The sequence below is a fragment of the Balaenoptera musculus genome, chromosome 3 (genome assembly GCF_009873245.2).
Source record: "Balaenoptera musculus isolate JJ_BM4_2016_0621 chromosome 3, mBalMus1.pri.v3, whole genome shotgun sequence".
NCBI classification, from domain to species: Eukaryota; Metazoa; Chordata; class Mammalia; order Artiodactyla; family Balaenopteridae; genus Balaenoptera; species Balaenoptera musculus.
Window position 1 is genome coordinate 97,288,265 of NC_045787.1, and position 24,037 is coordinate 97,312,301.

General features: G+C 37.4%; 1 protein-coding gene across 16 annotated transcripts in view; it reads left to right on the top strand.

The window, feature by feature from the left end:
• HSD17B4 (hydroxysteroid 17-beta dehydrogenase 4) overlaps nt 1-24,037 on the top strand; it is a 191,163-nt gene that overhangs the window by 73,008 nt on the left and 94,118 nt on the right. For all 16 annotated transcript variants that reach the window (XR_005019412.1, XR_005019413.1, XR_005019411.1 and 13 more), the window contains 6 exons: nt 1,537-1,640; nt 3,086-3,322; nt 5,812-5,863; nt 11,455-11,526; nt 14,406-14,509; nt 18,815-18,880. Coding sequence is in view for 7 of the 16 variants with exons in the window: in XM_036848349.1 (XP_036704244.1) it covers nt 1,537-1,640; nt 3,086-3,322; nt 5,812-5,863; nt 11,455-11,526; nt 14,406-14,509; nt 18,815-18,880 (635 nt within the window). In the remaining 9 variants the exon portion in view is untranslated. The remainder of the gene's footprint in view (nt 1-1,536; nt 1,641-3,085; nt 3,323-5,811; nt 5,864-11,454; nt 11,527-14,405; nt 14,510-18,814; nt 18,881-24,037) is intronic.

Below are 24,037 nucleotides of genomic sequence, written 5' to 3' on the forward strand. Positions count from 1 at the left end.
GAGTTTAGAAGGAGGCCCGTATATCTAAGGTTTGTTAGAAAGGTCCCAGAGCTTTTGGAACCTTATGGCATATGTGGATACTCTGTGAATCTCCTTTATTAACCTTTTAGACCCCAGAATAGCAGCTTCTGAATTCTGTCCGTAGTCACTGGTCATAACGGTGGTTTTCTCTGGAAGAATTTTCAGTAATATTTTCTGAGCAGTTACCTGTACAGAGACCTGGGGGGTAATCTTGACATTGTTCCATCCTGGAGGAGGAGTGATGGTGGGGAGAGAAGGAAAATTAGTTGTCCGTCCACCAGATGGAAATGGCACATCTGTGGACAAGGATCCAACTTTACAGAGTTGTAAAATCACTCAAAGACTTTGCAAAGCTCAGAGCCTCTTTGGAATCATAACATGGAGAGAGTATGTTGGAAACACCCAGTTATCTTTGGTCTATTCAGAGTCTTTCACGATTTTTTCCTGCAATAGCCTGACATCATACAGTCAGTTCATGAATGCCAGCGAAGGTTCTGCAGCAGGCTTGCTGGATGTTATAGGAATGATTGTCTAAAGCATTGTAGCTTTTCTTAGTAACTAAAGCTTTTTTTTTTTCTTTTTTTTGGAAATAGCTTACATTTATTTGGATTTCACCAGGAGAATATTAGCTCTTTAGGATATTTGAAAGATGATGCTTTTATGATCTTTATGTAATAGGTTTACCAAAGCACTCTGTCTTATTTAAATTCCAGTGATCCTAAAGAGAAAATTCAATTCGTTCATCCTTATTTATCCTGAAGTTGATTGACTTGAATCATTCATGATTTAAAATTTTTTTCAGTACAAATGAAATATAGTTCAACTATATAGGAAAAATCTGGAAGTTTGTCCTGTAGGTCACTATTTAAATAGCACTGTAAAATAACTGGCTAGATATTTCACATATGCAAATGCTCTTCCCACACCCTAGTGGGACTGATTTTTCTTTTAATTAATTTTTATTGGAGTATAGTTGATTTACAATGTTGTGTTAGTTCCTGCTGTATAGCAAAGTGAATCCATTATACGTATATATATATATATATATATCTCCACTGTTTTTTAGATTCTTTTCCCATATAGGTCATTATAGAGTATTGAGTAGAGTTCCCTGTGCTATACAGTAGGTTCTTATTAGTTATCTATTTTATATATAGTAGTGTGTATATGTCAATCCCAGTCTCCCAATTTATCCCTCCCTGTCTCCCTCTCACTTGGTAACCATAAGTATGTTTTCTACATCTATAACTCTGTTTCTGTTATGTAAATAAGTTCATTTGTACCATTTTTTTAGATTCCACATATAAGTGATATCATAGATATTTGTCTTTCTCCTTCTGACTTAACTTCACTCAGTATGACAATCTCTAGGTCCATCCATGTCACTGCAAATGGCATTATTTCATTCTTTTTTTATGGCTGAGTAATATTCTATTGTATATATGTAGCACATCTTTATCCATTCGTCTGTTGATGGAAAAAAGCATTATTATTGTTATTTATTCCTTTTTTTAGAATCAATTGGCGGTATAATTGAAGCTCTAAATAAAATAGATTCAGATGGAGGAGTTTCGGCAAATCATACCAGTAATGTGACATCAACAGCTACATCAGGATTTGTAAGTGGAAGAGAAAGCCTAACGCTTTGCCTTCTCTGGAGACTTTTTCTTTTCTTTCCTTTTTTTCTTTTTTCTTTTCTTTTATGCAAAAAATGCTTTTCCAAGCTATTAATTTATTGTTAAATAGGAAAGGTGAGTGACCATAAAACTTTATAGAATATGTACTGAATGTTTATAAAATTTGAATGAACATAAAGCTAAAATATTAAATGTAACTTCTTTTACTTTCTCTTCTTCAGTGTAATAAACAAGTGTATTTTTTGTTTTTTGGAGCATTTTTGATAATCGTCCTTCAGTCACTTTCTAACTCTTTAGAAAAGGATATTTAACTTAGTGCCTCTTTTGAGTCATTTCTTTTAAGGAAAAGCATTGATAGATTGTATTTTGGAAATATTTCAACATGGCTGCAAGTAAAAAGTCTCCCATTGTGTCAGAAATTCTAATAGAGCTGTGGTTATAGCTCTTGTGAAGTTTGCTGATTAACTATCTCCAGTACTTCTTTTTTTAAAAAAAAATTATAGTGCATAAATAGTAAGAAATAAGTCATTTGACACATTAAGTTGTGGTGTTTTGTGACTCAGGGGAGACATAGTGATGAAATAAACAATCTAATTGTAACCCTGAGAATATGATCAGTTTATAAATTTGATTTTACTTTAGAGTAGGGGTTGGCAAACTTTTTTGGTAAAGGGCCAGATGGTAAATATTTTAGGCTTTATGGACCACGTACTGTTTCTGACACATAACCTTCTTTTTCTTTTTTTAGGCCACTCTTAAAAAGATGTAAAAACCATTCTTAATTCTCAGCTGTTGTTTGCTGACTCTTGCTTTAGAATGAAAGTGATCAAAAATTGGACATGATTCTTTTATAACCTAACATATGCTTCACAAATTAGCTAGGCATGTCATCACTAAATAGAAAAATACGATATCCAATTAGATAAAGGACAGTCCTGGGTAGGAGCTTACAGTAAAATCTAATTATAACCAAAACCATTATGAGGGAGTCTGATTTACAAGCATTAAGCAGTGTTTTGCTCATCTGTTTATACTGACTTTTATAAAATAGATCTTATAGAGCCATTCATTATCCCTGTTTATAATAAGTTTTTTATTTTTTGTAATTTTGAGTAGCTAACAGTCACTGTATTAATAGGCTTTTCCATCATCAGAGACAGGGAAGTTGAAAATGAGATATACTATCTGTTAGCAAGAAGCGGGCAAGAAAAAAGTACTTATTTGTAAATGAAGTCTTTTTCCATACATTATAATTGATTTTCTTTAAAAAATATAGTGAAACAATTATGATACCCTATCAGATTTACTAAAATGACATTCTATTCACAAAGCTAAGTATGTAGCAGTTAATAGTTTGAAAAGTCAGAAATTTAAAGATTTGACAAGAATATCAGTGAAAAAAATAACTTTCTACAATTGTTCCATAGGCTGGAGCTATTGGCCATAAACTTCCTCCATTTTCTTCTTCTTATACGGAACTGGACACTATTATGTATGCCCTTGGAGTGGGAGCATCTATCAAGGAACCGAAAGATTTGAAATTTATTTATGAAGGGAGTTCTGATTTCTCCTGTTTGCCTACCTTTGGAGTTATTCTAGCTCAGAAATCTATAATGGGTGGAGGATTAGCAGAGATTCCTGGGCTCTCAGTCAACTTGGCAAAGGTATGCATAATAAGAAACCTTTATTTAGCTCTTCTTCTCTTTCTTTAAGTATGATTGGTAAATGTCACATGCTGTGTGTGTGTGTGTGTGTGTGTGTGTGTGTGTGTGTATGGTGTCTTAATACAATAGTTTATAGTGGTTAATCAAGGATAAAGATTTAGCATGTCTTTTGATTTTTCTTAAAAAGAAAAAAAGGGTAGAGAGTTAGTTGAAAAGGCAAGCAAAAAGAAGACAACAATAATTATGTACTGTCCATAACCCTGGCATAATGTTATTAATTCTCTCTCTGCCATTACATGCTATTTGACCAAGGGTAAATAACTTCTCTAAGCTTCAGTTTCCTTATCTATAAAGTGGGTATGATAATCCTCACCTGACGATAGTGATGAAGGAGCAAGAGTGAAGAATATTTGAAGCAGAGAGAACAGGTGTAAAAGGCCCCGAGGCAGGTGCATACTTACCTTGTTTTTGGAACAGCAAGGGGGTTGATACAGCTATAGAATGAGCAAGGGGGCAGTGGTAGGAGAAGAGGGCCTTGTAGTCATCGTAAGAATTTCAGCTCACACTCTGATTAACATGGGAGACCATTTGTAGTGCTTTGAACTGAGAAGTGGTATGATCTGGCTATGTTCACTCACAGGCTCATTTTTGCTCCTCTGTGGAGAATAGATTTATGGGAGCCAAGCATGGAAGCAGGGAAACCAGTTTGGAGTTGATTATGGTAATTCCAGCACTAGTCTGGATATGCATGGACAGAAAGAGGAGTCAAGGAGGAAGGTTTTTGGTCTGGTTAACTGGGATGATATATATGCATATATACCCATATATTTAGAATTAATTATGTACAATGTATTTAACATGTATAGTAGTTACATATGATATATTACTATGTATAATAAAATAGATATATACAGTTACTTTAAGGTGGGGATGATCAGGAGTTGGTTTTAGACAGATTTGAGATGCCTATTCTACATTCAAGTGGAGATATACAGTGGGCAGTTAAATATGTGAGTTTAGAGTTTGCGGGGGAGGCCCTACTGGGATTCGTAGCATTTAAGTGAGATTTAAAGACATGAGGCTGGGTGAAATCACCCATGTGTGAATGTAAGTAGAGAAAAGCCTGAGTTTGGTGAGAGGTGAGAGGTGGAAGAGATGAGGAGGAGTGAGCAAGAGAGACTGGGAAGGAGTGGCTGGTGAGGTATGAGGCGTATCAGGAGAGTGTGGTATTTGAGAAGCAAAGTGAATAAATGGTTTCAAGAAGGGAGGAGCAAACAATTGTGAGAAGGCTTTGGGGTTATTTTATTTCTTGAAGTGAGGGTCAGGCCATGAGTCCAGTTGATAACTGTTGAATCATAGACTTTTGAACTGATTTCTGTGATTTTGACTGATTGGAGAACCCATTTACTGGAGGATCGATTAGCTCATTGCTGCTCTGAGTCTATGAGAATCTATGGTTATTTTATCGAAGTATTCGATGAAGTTGGGAGGGAGGCAAGAAATAGATGCCAGGCAGTTTGTTGTTTTAGTCACTCTCCCATGGTATTTGTTGCATACAGTTCTTCTGTTTGGGTAATGTCAGTACAAACAATTAAAGTAAATGTTTCAGAATTCTTCCTCAGAGTTGGAAGTAGTTGGAAATCATGAATAGTGTTCAAAATCTGTCACTGGGAATGATAGCCGTCTTGGGATTTGAATCCCAGTCTTCCTAACCTTGAGCTTCCAGGTCGTATGATAGTGAGGCAGTCCTTCATTTGTCCTCCCATCACTACCCTCACCCCTTTTCTTTTTCCCTTCTGGGTTCTGAGGAAGACTGGGAATTAAACTGTCCCATAGCAGTTGAGTGTGGTCATTCGGATATATGGGTCAGGTTTTGTTTTTACTGTCCTATTGTATTCCTACATATATTTTTATATTCTTGCTTTGATACATTGAGGTTAAGTGGCTCTGAAGTTGCACAGGGTCTTTAGTATTTACTCTTACACTAAGGAAATGTTGACATTGCAGTGCTTTTACTTGAATGTGGTTGTAAGATTTATATTAATGTTTTGGTTGTGTCATTTGTATTTGGCAGGTGTGACCTGAAATTACTTTACTAGTACTGACCTATTTGTTCATTTTTATTCAATAGATATTTATTGGATACCTGCTATGTTCCAGGCACAGTGACGAGCACTGGAAATGCGCCTAGTTTAGTGTCTCCATTGGCAAATAATCCACAGTTATCAGTCAACAAAAATTTATGAATGTCAAGAAAGAACACAAATGTATCTTTTCTATTCTAGAGAGCTGACAGTCTTTAGATTGGGGGACTGATTATTTCTGAATCATATAATTAAGAAGTGGGAGTCAAATTGAGACAGATAGTTTGGGGGAAGTAGTCGCGTGAACGTGTGGACAGTGAAATGCCACTTGTGGTTAACGGTATCCACAGAAGAAGCTGTGGAAAAAGAAAGTCTACTAATAAAATTTTGCTTACCCTAATGTAGGTTCTTCATGGGGAGCAGTACTTGGAGTTATATAAACCACTTCCCAGAGCAGGTGAGTTCTTGATCGTTTTATTTTCTGACTAACCTTCCAAACTGTGTCAATGTGTTAAACTGGCATAGAGCAACCTAAATAAACTATATTATAAGTTATTTATGTGCATGTCAGCCATTAGAGTAGATTGATGTTAACTAGTACCTATTTTGGTTGCCTTAAACTTTGTCCTATTTGAATAGTCTTATTTAATAAATTACTTCAAAATACTAAACATCTGGTCAACAATTGAAAGGAGCATATTCTGTGTGTGTCCTAAACTTAGTGATTGTGTGTAATCAGTTATGATTCCCATGAATATGATTCTTCATTCTTTTCTCAGGTATTTGTGTTGGTACTGATTTTCATAAAGCAAACAATGTTAAAAGATACAGAATGTCTTGTAATTAACTTTTTTCTATTTTCTTTTAGAGTAAGTAAAACCAAGGCTGTCTTAATAATCAGTTTATTTTTCTCAATAATATCTTACTCGTTCAGTAAATCTTCTCATTATCTTTTCACTTTACTTTGATATGTTTGTTTTATGTTGCTACTCTGATGTCAGAATATTAATTATATACTGACCATGTAAGGTGGTAAAATTAAAAAAAAGTCTTTTTCATTTCACATTATATAATGTAGAGGTCAGCAAATAGCTAGAATTGTACTTTAATTTTTTTTGAGATTTTAATTTAAAAAAAAATTCGTATTGCTTAATGCTGAATAGTTCTGTTTCAGTGTTAGTGTTACTTGTTTCTGGTTGTTTTTGTAGTTCTTCCCTGTTTTTTTCTTCTTCTTTTAGTTTTTTCCTTTGTGGTTTCATGCTTTTCTTTTGCTTGTGTTCCTTTCTCTTTTGTTTTTGGGTATCTGTTGTAGATTTTTGATTTGTGGTTACCATGGGGCTCATAGATGTTGATCTATGACTCTATTTATTTGTTTTAAACCAGGTAGTCCCTTAAGTTCAAACACATTTTAAAAGCTCTACATTTTTTACTCACTTCCCCCATACTTTGTGTTTTTTGTTTTAATTAATTAATTTTTATGGCTGTGTTGGGTCTTCATTTCTGTGCAAGGGCTTTCTCTAGTTGTGGCAAGTGGGGGCCACTCTTCATCGCGGTGCGCAGGCCTCTCACTATCGCGGCCTCTCTTGTTGCGGAGCACAGGCTCCAGACGCGCAGGCTCAGTAATTGTGGCTCACGGGCCCAGCTGCTCCGCGGCATGTGGGATCTTCCCAGACCAGGGCTCGAACCCGTGTCCCCTGCATTGGCAGGCAGATTCTCAACCACTGCGCCACCAGGGAAGCCCCCATACTTTGTGTTTTTGATGTCATAGTTTACATCTTCATGTTTATCCCTTTACTGATTATTGTAGTTATACTTGATTTTACAATTTTTTGTGTTTTAGTCTTTGTACTAGCTTATTTAAGTGGTTGAGCCTCAGCCTTCCCCATATATTTGCCTTTACTAATGGGATTTTTTCTTTTCTATAGATACTTACTTCTTGTTATAGCTTTTTCTTTTCCACTTAGAGAAGACCCTTTAACATTTCTTTTAGGGTTCGTTTAGTATTGATGCTTATCCAAGAAGTTCTTTATCTCCCCTTCAATTCTGAAGGATAATCTTGCTGGGTAGAGTGTCCTAAGTTATAGGTTTTTCCCTTTCAGCACTTTAAATATACCATGCCACTCCCTTCTGGCCTGCAAAGTTTCTGCAGAACAGTCAGCTGATAGCCTTATGGGCGTTCCCTTGTATATGCTCTTTGTTTTTCTTTTGCTGCCTCTAGAATTCTCTCTTTAAGTTTTGCCATTTTTATTATGATATGTCTTGGTGCGGGTCTGTTTGGATTCATCTTGTTTGGGACCCTCCCTCTGTGTTTCCTGTACCTGGATATCTGTTTCCTTCTTCAGACTTGGGAAATTTTCAGCCACAATTTCATTAAATATATTTTTACCCCCTTCTCCCTTTCTTCTCCTTCTGGGACCCCTATAATGGAATGTTGGTATGCATGATGTTACCCCAAAGATCCCTTAAAATGTTCTCATGTTTTTTTCTTTTTGCTATTCTGATTGGGTGATTTCCATTTTCTATCTTCCAGATCACTTATGTGTTCTTCTGTATCACCTAGTGTGCTGTTAATTCCTTTTAGTGTGTTTTTCTTTTCAATTGTTGTATTCTTCAGTTCTGATTGGTTCTTTTTAGAATTTTCTAGTTCCTTGTTAAAACTCTCACTGTATTCGTCTATCCTTTTCCCTAATTCAGTTAGCATTTTTATTACTAATGCTTTGAATTCTTTATCTGGTAAATTGTTTATTTCTATTTCATTAGTTGTTTTTTTCAGGAGTTTTCTCTTGCTCTTTCAATGGAAACAGATTCCTCTATCTTTTCATTTTGCTTATCTATTTCTTTATCTATTGAAATTTGGTGAAATAGTTACCTATGGTGGTCTTGAAGGGGTGTTCTTTTGTGAGCGTGTCCCTATACGTATAGTCTGCGTGTGCCCAGTGGCATTGATGGGAGAGCTGGATTTGATGTGAGCACAATTTATGTCTTTTCCCAAGGTGTGCTGGCAGCTGTCATCTTGGTAGGGGGTGGGGCTGGAGATGGAGGGGTAGGGCCAAGCCAGATGTTAGGTAGAGCTTCCCCTCTGCTTAGTGGCTGTTACCCCACTATTTGGTGCGGGGGCAGGTCCCAAGTTGCTGGAGCAGAAGCCCTGAGGGTCGGGTCTGAGCTGGCTAAGTTTCCTTTAAGTGTGTGCTTTTCCCCGCTCCCAACACTGGCACTCTTACCCCAGAGGGGAGCAGTGGTGGAGCAAGAGGGGCTGGTGTGGGTAATCAGTGAGGGTCGGAGCATGGGTTTCGTTTGGCATGGCCACCGTCAGAGATCTGGGGCCCCTGTGCAGTCACCAGTAATGGTTGCCCCCTCGCTGCTCAGTTGCCACGTAGGGTTTGAACCTCCTCAGTGTCTCATGGCTGAGCCTTTTCCTCAATCATGGCAGCCCAGAGTGTGAAGCTGCGACACGAGGCACATGGTGCTGGCGTGTTCTCTCAGCTCAGGCTGGGGACCAGGGCAATCATAGGAAACCAGTCAGCTACCAAAGTGGTTTCAGTCTGCCCTCTCTGCCCTGCCTCGGGGGCACGTAAGTGTTCACGTGCTCCCGGAGTCCAGGCTTCCCACAGCCCTCCTGTTAATCCCACTGGCCCTCCCACCAGGCAAGGGGACTCGTGTTCCCCTTGTTGGACACCAGGGCTGGGGCGCCCAATGTGTGGCTTGAACTGCTCACTCCCCAGGGAAGGTCTCTTCCCGTGTAATCTCCTTTTTCCTCTGAGTCCCCTCTCAGGGACACAGGTGCTGACCTGATCGCTTTTCTTCCCTTTCTACCCAATTACCGGTGGGTCTTTCTTATAGTCTTGGTTGTACAGGTCTTTCTGTTAGTCTGCACTTAGTTTTCAGTGAGAATTGTTCCACATGTAGATGTATTCTTGATGTGTTTGTCGGTGGGGAGGTGAGTTCCGTGTCCTCCTGCGCCACCATCTCAGTTTGAATCTTCAGTTTAGTGTTACAGCCTAAGTTTTCACACAGCCCTTTTTTTTATCTGAGGCAGTGTGCAGTGTGTGGTCAGGTGAAGAAGTTTGGCTTTTATTTTAAAGACAATAGATAACCACTGAAGGACTGAAAGGAGAGAATTATATGATCAAACGTGGATTTTAGAAAGCATCAACTCTGGCTCATATTTGTAATGCTTGGATTCTAAGGGAATGAGATAGAGAGAAGGAGATTTTGTAAGAGACTGTTGCAATAATCTAGGTTAGAGACCGTGGTTGATTGAATAGGATTGTGGGCATGAAGATGGATATAAGTGGAGAAATTATAGAGATATGTAGGGAGTGGGCTTGGTGTTTGATTGGATGTGGAGTTGATCACCTGAGGAGATCATCAGCAATTTGACAATTATTTATTGATTACTTCCTAACTTCTAAGCTTTCTGCTAGGGTTGTGAATAAATGGAGAATGGAAGCAAATCTGGACTCTGCCCTCACGGAACATATAACCTAGCTGGTGGGGAGGGCAGCCAATAATCAAAAAGCCACACAAATAAATGTACACTTGCAACTATATGTGATGAACATTACAGATGAAACATACGTGATACCATTAGAACTTAAAATAGAAGGATTTGGCATAATCAGGTTGGTAATCAGGTTGACTTTGGGAAAAAATAACTTCAGACGTAATAGGAGAGCATGTTTTAAAGTTGGTCAGAGTGGACATGCAGGTACCTAGTTAGAAGTCTGTTGTGGTAGTTCAAATGAAATGATGGTAGCTTAGGCTAAGGTGGTGGTGGAGAGATGGAGAGAAGTGGGAGAAGCAGAGAGAGATTTAGGAGGTGAAAGTGACAGCAATCTAGTTATCCTTAGCGTTTCTTTTACCATCTTTCACACCCAGGCAGGTACCAAGTTCTTTGATTCTCTCCCTTCAATACATTTAGAATCCTATTTCTGTCCCCCTCACTTCGACCACCATCACCTCTCACTTTCTAAGTGTTCTCTCTTCCTCCATTCTTTTTTTAAAGAGATTGGAGTTTATTTATTTATTTATTTTTGGCTGTGTTGGGTCTTCGTTTCTGTGCAAGGGCTTTCGCTAGTTGCGGCAAGCGGGGGCCACTCTTCATTGCGGTGCGCGGGCCTCTCACTATCGCGGCCTCTTGTGGAGCACAGGCTCCAGACGCGCAGGCTCAGTAGTTGTGGCTCACAGGCCTAGTTGTTCCGCGGCATGTGGGATCTTCCCAGACCAGGGCTCGAACCCGTGTCCCCTGCATTAGCAGGCAGATTCTCAACCACTGCGCCACCAGGGAAGCCCTCTGCCTCCGTTCTTGCTCCCTTCAGGTCTGCTTATCTCACTGCAGCCAGAATATTATTTCCAAAATGCAAGTGTATTTGTCACTTCCCTGTTAAAAACCCCAGATGGCTGTTCATAGACTTCAGGATGAAGTCAGAAACTTTTCATATAATTTAGCTCCTCCCAGTCTCTGCATACTCAAGTCTTGCCACATACTTAGACACTATTTTATGAGACAAGGGTCATGCTGAAGTTTCTGGCTTGGCAGTTGGGTGGATAGTACCATTCATTCGTATAGGGAACAAAAGAGAAAAACAGGTTGGAGAAAAAGATTATGAGTTCACTCCCAAATAACTGTTAATCCATCAAGACATTACCAGTTAAATAATGGAACAGTCCCTAAAAGAACAGAGTAGTTAGAAAGAAACACTGTCTAACTGAAGCCCGTAGAGATTTGAGAAGGAATGGGGTAGATGGTGTTGGCTGTATGCTTAACAAGTGTTAATTGAATGATTGAAAATTGTTACTTTTTACAACCTAATTTATCAGAATTATTGATGTTTCAAATTTGGTGACTCAGGTATTCTGATTGCTTTTAATGTTTATGATTCAACATTATATTGAAAATTATTCTAAATCATGATTTTTTAGTTTTGCTGAACTTACAGTGGAAGTTATGTTAATTTCTCTCATGTCTTCATGTAACTTCTGGTCTTTAAAACAGTCTCCTTATTTATTTACTTATTATTTATTTATTATTTTACTTTCCATTTTTAGGAAAATTAAAATGTGAAGCAATTGTTGCTGACGTCCTGGATAAAGGATCCGGTTTAATAATTCTTATGGATGGTAACTCATTTCTGGTTCTTATAATAACATTGTTAGATTCATAGGCTTTGTATGTAACATAACACTTTATCACAGAAGTTGATTAATAAGTTTCTATTTATCTTCCAATTGTGAGAAAGCAAGATTAGTGTTCTAAAAATTCATAAGCTTTTTTAGAAAATAAGGGAGGAGGGGGTGGAGTAGATTGGGGTAGAGGTCCAGAGAGTGGGACATTTCAGGGGATTTGTAACAACATAACCAAAGCACAGAGGTGAGAAATGTGGCTGGTATAGCAAACATAGAGGAGAATTATGCCTCCTAGAGTATGTTTTTTGGCAGGAATGAATACATAGACTGCCCTCAGCTGATAATTAGGCTATGTTGTAGATACTCTTTTCTGTGTTAGCTCTTTGGAACTTCAAACGTATTTGACCCCTGAATCATTCTTATAAATGGTAGTTAGGTTCTTAACCTTGCACATTCAAACCTATTGAACTTATAATGGGGTTTAAACACCATAGCCACATTTTATTTGCAGTGGAAAAAAAGATTATAGTAGTTTAATGAATGTTGAAATACTAGTAACTAAACATAAGCCAAAGATACATTGCTTAGAATTTATTTATTTTAAAGTTTAAGAACAATAGAAATAGATAAACATTATAAAAAATTTTGGAAATAGCAGTGGAAAGTTTTTGTCTGGTATTTGGAATATAGGCTTTATCATTTTTGTTCTAAATACATAGGAGGTTATACTGAATATGTTGTTTTGGAACTTGCCTTGTTTTTACTTAATAATATATTGAGAACATTTTTAATGCTCTTAAATATTTTTCTACTACATTGTTTTTGTTAACTCATAGTTTACAAAGTAAACTATGTATTTCATCATAGACACATAGAACATGTGTCTGTTCTCTCTCTTTCCCTCTTCCTCCTTACCCCTCTTCTTTCTTTTTTAAGGTTTTGGTATTTTCTTACCATTCCAAATATTGGCTAACATTTGGCTGGAACTCTCCTGGTTTTCTTTTAGTCTTCTCACCATTCTACCAAATGTCTACCACAAAAAAGTTTTGCAGTAACCTTAGCTTTAATTTTTACTATTCTTTCTTGATCTACTCCATTTATTTAGCTATAGCTTGATAATGGGTAATAATGTATTAGAATTTGTAGATAAAATATAGATGAAATTAGATATCCAATTTTCTGTGTAATAAGGATAAAAGTCTTATTTTAAATGCAAATCACCATGACTTCCCTTATTTTTTGTTATAATTATATTTTTCCTTATTATACAATTCAAAATCATATTCCTAGTTTTATAGTGCTGGTGATTTAGGTGATGCTCAAACTGTCACCAGGAAAGTAGTCAGTAGAAAGAGGGACAGCTGTCTTTCATTCATTACTTGCTTACTTATTCACTAACTTGCTCAGTCACATCGTTTGTTCATTGATTTACTAATTAACTTAATACATATTTATTAGGTACCTTTTCTGTCCTAGTTACTATTCTAATTGCTGGGAATATGATGGTGAGCAAAAAAGCCATGATCCTGCCCTCCTGAAGCTTATACCTTCATTCTCACTTATTTCTTCTTTTACATTCCAGGCTCTATTGAGGACTTCAGCAGAATGTTTGAAAATTTGGGAGTGTGGTTATCTGTATTTTATTTTAATTTTTTAATTTTATTGAATTATTGAATTTTAGTGGATTTACAGTGTTGTGTTAAATTCTGCTGTACAGCAAAGTGATTTAGTTATACATATATACATTCTTTTTCATATTCTTTTCCATTATGGCTTATCACAGGATATTGAATATAGTTCCCTGTGTAATACAGTAGGACCTTGTTGTTTATCCATCCTATATATAATAGTTTCCATCTGCTAATTTCAAACTCCCAATCCATCCCTCCACCACCTTCCCTTCCCCTAGGCAACCACAAGTCTGTTCTCTATATCTCTGAGTCCGTTTCTGTTTCGTAGATATGTTCATTTGTGCCATATTTTAGATTCCACATATAAGTGATATCATATGGTATTTGTCTGTCTCTTTCTGACTTCTCTTGGTATGATAATCTCTAGGTGCATCCATGTTGCTGCAGATGGCATTATTTCAGTCTTTTTTATGGCTGAGTAATATTCCAGTGTGTGTGTGTTTGTGTATCACATCTTCTTTATCCATTCATCTGTTGATGGACTTTTAGGTTGTTTCCATGTCTTGGCTATTGTAAATAGTGTTGCTATGAACATAGGGGTGCATGCATCTTTTTGAATTATAGTTTTGTCTGGATATATGCCTAGGAGTGGGATTGCTGGATCATATGGCAATTCTATTTTTCGTTTTTTGAGGAACCTCCATACTGTTTTCCATAGTGGCTGCACCAATTTACATTCCTACCAGCAGTGTAGGAGGGTTCCCTTTTCTCCACACCCTCTCCAGCATTTGTTATTTGTAGACTTTTTAATGATGGTCATTCTGACCAGTGTGAGGTGGTACCTCATTGTAGTTTTGATTTGCATTTCTCTAATAATTAGTGATGATGAGCATCTTTTCATGTGTGTTAGTCTGCATTTTATAGTGGAATTGTTTGAAAGGTTTGAGAAGGAGAGAATTGAAATATGAAAGGCAGTTGGGGCACTTTAAGAAGAGGTGAGATGAACTGCTGTTTCATAGTCCAGAAAGGATTTGTCAAGATCCTCTTCTCTCTGCCTTCCAGAGACTGGTAGTGAATGATTAAAATGAGTGCTCTGTATCCCAAACTTGGGTGTCTTTAAATTGCAAAGCCTTTTAGTAATTGGATTTTGTTTCTGAAACTTTTAAAAGGATTGTTGATCACATATTGGGTAACTAGTTATGTCTTTTGGTAATAACCTTTTTTTTTTCATTTGCTTTTCAGTCTACTCTTATTCTGGGGAGGAACTTATATGTTATAATCAGTTCTCCATCTTTGTTGTTGGCGCTGGAGGCTTTGGTGGAAAACGGACGTCAGACAAAGCTAAGGTAGGCTATGACTTCATAAGTGAGATACATGTGTCGTTAAGGATCCTTATCTGTATTTTGAACTTACCATATGTGTAATTTCATAGAGTAGGATTTCAGTAATCCACACTTCTTTGAATCAGAATGTGTTCCTTGGATTTGAAATGCTGTTTATATTTGTATATTTTAATATATAACATATGTTATATATAGATAGAAAAGTCTGGCTGACGTAAGTGTAATGTAGCTGAGGTAACTATGGGAATATCTTTACTTTCTTATGCAAACTTTGCCTGCATCCAAAACTCTTTAGAAAAACCTAACACTTACAAGTGATCCTTGTATAAATGCAAATCATCATTCATTAAATGACTTGAGCATTTCTCTTGTATAAAACAATTCTAGTTACTCTTTAGTTCTCAAATTCTATCCAAAGACATGTTTTTTTTCCTAAAAGTATTTTGTAAATTGGATTTTACATCAATTTAACCTAGCTTTTACCTCTGCCCTCAGTTCCCAGAATAGGGCTGCACTGTCTTCCTAGGAGGAGCAGCTCACTCATTTTTCCTATTACCCCCACCCCGGCTCCCCGGCCCCAGCTTGTGTTGCAGAAGCTCAATTCCAGGTAAAAGTGGCTGAGAGTTACGGGGCTGTCTTCCTCCACCCCATCCCCACTTGTAGGGTGGAGACTGTGTTCCACCGTGGCAGGCTGAGAACACTAGGGCCCTGATAACTCTTGCCCAGCCTGCTCCTAGGGTGGGGGTCCCCTGCTGCTAGAGGCAAGCTGAGAAGACCAGAAGCTCCGACCTCTGCCTAGGACTCTTCTTGTAAAGTGAGGATGTCGCTTGGAGAGAAGTGGGCCACTATCCTTGCCCTCATGTCCGTGGCAGTGGTGCAGAGGTTTTGCCTGGGGGGCAAGGCAGGCTGTAATAATAGAGAGCTCTGAAGCTCTTCCCATGGAAACTGACTCATTTTGGTACCAAGTATTTGGAAGCTCAAAAGTAAGGATGGTTTCAAAAACAAGGTTACTTTAGTGATAATCAAGAGGAGGCTGGTAGCTCCATGGAAGCAGTAAACTAAAGTAGTCCAACTAGAAGTTTGCCAGAGAGAACCATGGAAAGAGACAGCTAAGAAGAGTCGTCATGGGATCATAACAAACCTCAAAGACTGGCCTCAAAGACTACACCTCCAAAAAGGCCTGACTTTAATTGGATCAGACTGTGGAACAATTTATGCCCCAGGGCACTGTTGAAAATAATAGAGCAGTCAGTCATCTGGCAATTTGTGAAGCCGAACAGCTGGACAGTTTAACAGAGAGATCAGGGAGAGACAGTCACAGAGAGCCCTGCTAAAACCACTGTCATCCCAGGCTGACTGTGCTCGCCCAAGGCTGTACCCTCTGAGGAGCAACATCAGAGTCTGCACACTGTGGGGGAAATATACTTAACTAAAATCGTCTAGCCAAGTCACTAAACAAATGAACAAGTTAACAATAACAACAAGCCCTGGAAGGGGAAGGGGGTCTCAGTATCCAGAGTTGCTGCAATATATTATCTAAAGTATCCAGTTATCAACAAAAAATTACAAGATCTGAAAGAAATAAAAGAGTATGACCCATAGATTGGAAAAAACAAAACAAAACAGAACAGGCAACGGAGATTGCTTTTGAGATGACTTAATAGGAAAAGACTTCAAAGCATTTATTGTAAATATAGTCAAAGAACTAAAGGAAACCATGCTTAAAGAAGTAAAGTGTGTAGAGAAGTAAAGTATGAGGACAATGTCTCATCAAATAAAGAAAAATTGGGGAATTCCCTGGTGGTCCAGTGGTTAGGACTCCACACTTCCACTGCAGGGAGCATGGGTTCAGTCCCTGGTTGGGGAACTAAGATCCTGCAAGCTGTGTGGTGTGGCTCAAAAAAAAAAAAAAAAAGAGAAAGAAATCAATAAATAGAAATTATATAAAAAAAGAACCAAATAGAAGTAGTTCTGGAACTGAAAGTACAGTAACTGAAATGAAGAATTTACTAGAGGGTCTCAACAGTAGATTTGAAGTGGCAGAATTAAAATCAAAAAGCTTGAAGATCAATCAATCTATCTATGTCTGAAGAACAGAAAGAAAAAAGGTGAAGAAAAAGAATGAAGAGGCTCAGAGAAATGTGAAATACCATTAAGTACACCAGCTTTTACGTAATGGGCATACCAGAAAGAGAGGAGAGAGAAAGAAGCAGAAAAAATAATTGAAGGAACAATGGCATTGATGAAAAACGTTGATCTACACATCCAAGAAGCTCAACTGCTCCAATTAGGATATAAATGCAAAGAGGAAGATCTAGACAGACGTTTCTCCAAAGAAGACATACAGATGGCCAAAAAGCACATGAAAACATGCTCAACATCACTAATTATTAGAGAAATGCAAATCAAAACTATGAGTTATCACCTCACACTGGTTAGAATGGCCATCATCAAAAAATCTACAAACAGTAAATGCTGGAGAGGGTGTGGAGAAAAGGGAACCCTTCTGCACTGTTGGTGGGAATGTAAATTGATACAGCCACTACGGAGAACAGTATGGAGGTTCCTTAAGAAATGAAAAATAGAGTTAGCATATGATCCAGCAATTCCACTACTGGGCATACATCTGGAGAAAAGCACGCACCCCAATGTTCATAGCAGCACTGTTCACAATAGCCAGGACATGGAGGCAACCTAAATGTCCATCAGCAGAGGAATGGGGGCTTCCCTGGTGGTGCAGTGGTTAAGAATCTGCCTGCCAATTCAGGGGACACAGGTTCAAGTCCCAGTCCGGGAAGATCCCACATGCTGTGGAGCAACTAAGTCAGTGCGGCACAACTACTGAGTCTGTGCTGTAGCACCCACGAGCTGCAACTACTGAGCCCGCGTGCCACAACTACTGAAGCCTGCGCGCCTAGAGCCTGTGCTCCACAACAAGAAAAGACACCGCAATGAGAAGCCTGCGCACTGCAATGAAGAGAGCCCCCGCTCACTGCAACTAGAGAAAGCCCGCACACAGCAACAAAGATCCAACACAGCCAAAAAAAATAAATAAATTTATTTAAAAAAAAAAGATTTATGCACTTAAAAAAAAAAGGAATGGATAAAGAAGATGTGGTACATATATACAATGGAATATTACTCAGCCGTAAAGAAGAATGAAATAATGCCATTTGCAGGAACATGGATGGACCTAGAGACTGCCATACTGAGTGAAGTAAGTCAGATACAGACAAATATCATATGATATCACTTATATGCAGAATCTGAAAAAAAAAACATACAAATGAACTTCTTTACAAAACAGAAATAGAGTCACAGATGTAGAAAACAAACTTATAGTTACCAGGGGGGAAATGGTGGGGGAGTGATAATTTGGGAGATTGGGATTGACATATACATACTACTATATATAAAATAGATAACTAATAAGGACTTAACTGTATAGCACAGGGAACTCTACTCAATACTCTGTAAGGACCTATATGGGAAAAGAATCTAAAAAAGAGTGGAGATATAGATATAGATACAGATATATATATGTATAACTGATTCACTTTGCTGTACACCTGAAATTAACACAACATTGTAAATCAACTATACTCCAATAAAAATTAAAAAGAAAATAAATGCAAAGAGATCCACACCCTTAGTATAAAGTGCATTTAAAGATTAAATCAATATAGATGTGAATTGTTTGTCTAATTCTTACAGTTATTGTCATCTTTTGCATTGGGAAAAGAGTCTTTACCTTTTTCTCCTTTGTGGCCTAGAGAATGGATCTGGTTATATAATTCCTTTCGTTAAACAGGGTCATTTCAGGGAAATCATAATGTAGATGAAGCTAGCAGTTATGAAATTTTAAATGTCATTACGTGCTGAAAATAAAATGTTAAAATAAACTTTTTATCCAGCTTGCAGATTTTGTTACAGTCAGCCCTCCATATCTGTGGGTTCTGTATCCACAGGTTTGGCATCTGCAGATTGAACCAACCGTGGATCAAAAATATTCAGAAAAGAAAATTCCAGAAAGTTCCCAAACTATTTACACAGCATTTACATTGTATTAGGTATTATAAGTATATGGGAGGACGTGCATAGATTATATGCAAATACTACACCGTTTTATATAAGGGATTTGAGCATCTGCAGATCTTGGTATCCATGAAGGGGTCCTGGAACCAATCACCCTTGGAAACTGAGGGATGACTGTATATTGAAACATGGTTGTTTATCAAATATCAGTTTGGGTAAAGAGAATAACAATTATTTTGTTATTATTTAACGTGTAATGTTTTTTGATCTCAGGTAGCTGTAGCCATACCTAATAGACCTCCTGATGCTGTACTTACAGATACCACCTCACTTAATCAGGTAAGAATGTATTTTTGAAAAGTGATAAAGCCACCTGACTCCTGACACTTTTTGATTTATAACTCTGATACCCTGTAATTTTGTGAGTCCAAAAGTAGTGGCTGTGTTCTTCTACGTAATAAAAATAACGGCATATTTCTGTAGTTGAAATTCGTTCTTTCTGAATTTTTACTTAGCAGTTTTTTTCCCCACTAGGTGTCAAAAGAAAATGTAAAATGGCTTTTCATTAGTCAATTGAAAAAGCATCATGCTTTGTTGGCAATGGATTGCTTGCCTTAAGGAGACTGCCTAGCTTAGTAGTGAAGAATTTCATTAAAGCCTTAGAGAGCAGGATAAAATAAAAGGCAAATTTCAGTTATCCTTTCTTCTATTGGAAAAGAAAACTGAGCTACATTGCTTCGAGAGAGATTATTTTATGCTAACTTTAGTGGACAGGTACAATAAAGCATCTGAGAAGGAGTAGATGATTTAATCTCATTTGTTTGGCATAAATAATATGTTTTCTGATGGAAGAGTTAAAATGCCCTGTCAGTTAACAAATTCTGTAAGCATGCAAAGATTTATCTAAGAAGCAAAAGGTGACCATAGAGATGAGAAAAGCAACTTTGTTTTTGAGAGACCTGAAGATTCTTCCCTAAGATGGCCAGAATACTAACCATGCAGATATAGAACAGAATATGTAAAGCTCTGAAGTTATGCTGTGAATAAGCAGGTGATGACAGCACATTATTTGTAAAATTCACTTATTTTTTGATACTAATTTTGATATACTTGATATGAGAACTTCTGCAGGATTTATGTGTGCTGGCAAATAGGAATATAATTTCATGAGCCAGAAAGAATTATGTTTGGAACATATTAATTGTATTTTTTTATACACTATATAATTGGGTGATAGAACAATACTTTCTACCTCAGATTAGTTTTTGCCTTTAAATGTTCTTCCCATCCCTATTTCTTATCAGTTTCTTAAGAGAGCACTCATATTTATGTTTAATTAAAGCTTCATAGTGAAATTAATTTTATTAGCACACTAAAGAACAGAAGACTTCATGGTTTCATGGTTCAGAAAACCCAGAAATGCTCCATTATTATTCTTGTGTTACTGAAATAATAAAATGTATCTGCTGTAGATAAGAAAAGCTGAATAGTTTCCATGGCTTGAATTTCTTTATACAGTAAGCAGAAAGATTTTCTTTTTTTCTTTTTTCAGATGAATAGAACTTTTTGTTAGCTTTTAGCAGACTTGAGTATTTTGCTGTGTGACAAAGGACAGTTTATAAGTTAACAAATCTTTTTTGTATAAATAATGGGCACCCATCATTTGACAGAGGTTCCTGACCATTTGTATCATATGGTCACTCGAGAATATGATAAAAACTACCGACTGTTTCTTCAAAAACATTTTGCATAAAACTTTGCATAAATTTCAGGGGATTTGTGGGCTGTTTTAAATTGGATCTGTGCTATAAGAGATACAAATCAAGTAGAAGACGTGTGATCTATTGACAAGGAACTGAAAGGACACTTAGATATAAGGCGTAGATGTCTTAATTTCTACGGCACCTATTCTAAGCAATGAATGATTAAATACAAGGCTTTGAATTGTAGAGTAAGTGCTGTAGACATTCTGAGATGGGCTACTCATTAGAGAATGACATACAGAAGAGTTTGGTAGGAAAGATGGGACTTCTGAACTAAAATGGTGTATAGATCTTCTCTCTTGCCAGGGATATAAGGCTTGCAGTATGGCCTGGAAGGGGATAAGAACTTAGTAATGATAGCAGAAAAGAGCATGATGTATGTACAAGGAGTAAGAATTAGAGTATTCACACCGGAGAGTGGTGGGAGATGATTGTGGATGAACAGACCTTTAAGGAGAAGTGGAAATGGAACAGATTATGTTGTTATAGCATAAACTTTGTGCCAGGTATTTAAATTAAATAAGTAACTTTTCAATCAGTAGGGAAACTGGCAACCATAGCTCTACCAATATCACTTCTGGAATATTTTGTTTTTCATGTCTTTAGGAGAATTTCTTCATCTTCAAACTGGTATGATATTACAAGTATACTTCATGGTTTTTCATAATTAATAAAGAGAAAATTCTTCCCCAATAATCTAGAAAGACCAAAGAATAAATAGGTAACAGGTGTCAGGCTTTGTATTTGAGGAGAATGAAAACAAGTATCTTTAGTTTCCCTAGATACATATCTCATACTACTTATTCTAACAATTAGGACCTTAGCTACCATCATTGTTAAATAAAGTTAATCTTTGGAATATTGGTTATACTATCCATTAAAATATAATTCTTTATTATATTACCATGTGTATTATAAGTACTTTTAAAATTTTGTTTTGAAACAATGATTTATTATTTTGCGTGACTCTGGGTTGCCTGGGCGGTCCTTGTGCTACAAATGGTGTTGGCTGTCACTCATGTGGCTGTTCTCAGATGGCGGCTGGGTGGGGCAGGAAAGTCCAGGATGGCTCTTTCACAAGTGCAGGGTCTTAGTGCTCCCTGTTGGCTGGCGTGCCTCTAATCTCCACCTGGCTTCTTCTCCATGTGGTGTTTCATCTTCCAGGGCCTTTCTCTGTGGCCCTCAAGGGGATTTCTATTTCAATTTCTGGAGCTGTTTCCTATGTAGCTTCCTCCTTTTCAGTACATCTACATTCCAGCTGCCCATTCTCCCAGAACTCTGATCTTTATCTCTTTAACTCTTTGAGACTGTTTTGCTATGTTTCGGTTTCCCTTTTTGCACTGCAGTCTAGAAAGTGCTGTCAGGCAGAGCACTGTGGCCATTGTAGAGTCCATCTTGTTTGTTTCTTTTCTGTCAAGAATCATAATCCTGTCCTGCCTACTGTCCAATGTCTAAGAACAGTATCTCCCTCGCCCACTTAAAAAAATTTTTTTTTTTCCTAATTGTTTACAGTGGAAGAGTAAGTTCATTCCACTTATTCCATCTAGGCCGGAAGTGGAAGTCCCATACCTTTTTATATGCCCATAGTGCCCAATTTTCTCATTTATTACTATTTGTTTTTTCAGTTTTTATTGCTGTGCTTTGCTTCCTACTTGTTTCTAACAATTAAAGAGCCTATTTTATTTTCTTGTTTCTCTTTCCCTTACAGTTCCCATTTTGGGGAATGCATTAATTTTACTTTTTCAGAACAATTTAACATTTATATATTATTCTTCCCTCTTCCCCACCTTTGTTTTAGTCTTAGATTTGCAATCGAATATATATCAATCCTTTTGCCAAAGGTTCTCCCATATCTCCTGGTTGGATAAAGCTCCTCCTGTGGTAGGTTCCCCAAGAAGGCCTTGTGTATAGTATTCCTTTGGTTCCTATGTATTTATTTATTTATTAAATAAATTTATTTATTTATTTTTGGCTGCATTGGGTTGTCGGCGGTGCGCGCGGGCTTTCTCTAGTTGCAGCAATCGGGAGCTACTCTTCGTTGTGGTGCGCGGGCTTCTTGTTGTGGTGGTTTCTCTTTGTTTTGGAGCACGGGCTCTAGGCGTGCGGGCTTCAGTAGTTGTGGCACATGGGCTCAGTAGTTGTGGCTCACAGGCTCTAGAGCACAGGCTCAGTAGTTGTGGTGCATGGGCTTAGTTGCTCTGCGGCATGTGGGGTCTTCCTGGACCAGGGCTTGAACCCATGTCCCCTGCACTGGCAGGCGGATTCTTAACCACTGTGCCACCAGGGAAGTCCGGATCCTATGTATTTAAAACTATTTTTCTATACCCTGGATACTCAAAGGACAGCTTGGCTGGATATGAAATCTTGAGTTTCTTAAAATGGTGTTCCATTGTTGCCTGGCTTTCTATATTGCTGTTTAGAAGTCTGATGCCAGTCATTATCTTCCTTTAAGTTACTTGATCTTTATCCTCGAGGGCTTTAGGATTTTTTTTTTCCTTCATCTTTAAAAATCTAATAGTTTTACTAGGATAAGTCTCAGTGTTGCTCATTCCAGGTCAGTTTTCCCATATACCTGGTGGGCCTTTTTAATATGTGTGTTCAGATCTTTTATTTTCAAAAAGTTTTCTAGGGTTATAATTTTAAATATTAGTTCTTATTCGTTGTTTTATTTTTATTTCTTCAGGTACTCTTTATGTACATTGGATCTTTTTCTATCTTTCTTCCAACCATTTTCTGTCCTTTTTTAGTTCTTTATTAATCTCATTTCCATTCTCTTGGTTTTTTTCTTCTTTTTCTTCTATGCCCCTTATTAAAATTTTGTTTGAATATGTTCTCCTTTGGGAACATTATAATTTAGTCTTCAATTTCTGGTATGATTTTGATTTTTCTTTTATTTCTTTCCCAAGTTTAATCATCTCTTACTTCATTTCTTCATGTTTGTTGTCCATTTATATTTTTGGTTTTTGAATTTCAGATTCAAGATGTTTATTTCCTATCCCCAAATGCTTGAGTATTGTGTTATCGTTTTCTTCTGTTTGCTAGTTGTTTTGTTTGGGAAAATTTTATTTATTATAATGTTTCGGTTCTTATTTTCTTTTTTAGTCTTATTGTAGCTTTGTACAGGTGAAGATTACTTACCTATATGCATTTTGTAGGTAAAGTTAGTAGTTTGGGACAGTTTACAAGGTTCTTTCTTAAAGAAATTCAAGATTGTCATCTGTCAGTATAGCAAAGTGCCTTTTCTTTAATGGATGGCTTTTTGGAGTAGGGCATAATGGGGAAGTGTTTTATTAAATTTTTTTTTAGTTCTCTTTATCCTGCAGGATCATAAATTTCCCCTCTTGCTTCTCTTTCTTCACCATTCGTCTTCGAAGGAGACATCTTTGTTTTATCCTCTTCTTCCTCAGAAGTATTGCCTTTCTAGGACTGCCATTTGGAGGCCCGTGCACTTTTAATTCTTTTCTCAGTAGTCAGTATTCTAATCTTCCAGGATTCTTCTCAGTATTTTTGTCCTCGAGGTGGACTCTCTGTGTCTTGAAGTGATTTTTCTTTGTTTCCTTTTTTCTCTTCCATGAGCTTCTGCTATACTCCCCCTCCCCACCCCTGCCACTCTCTCTAGCAGTTTTGAGAGGGTGCTCAGAAGACAGTGCTGCTGGATATAGGTGTTTTTTTTCCTACTTATAGGAATTTGAAGTTTGTGGTTTTTCTCTTCTAGTTACACTGTAGGCCTGGG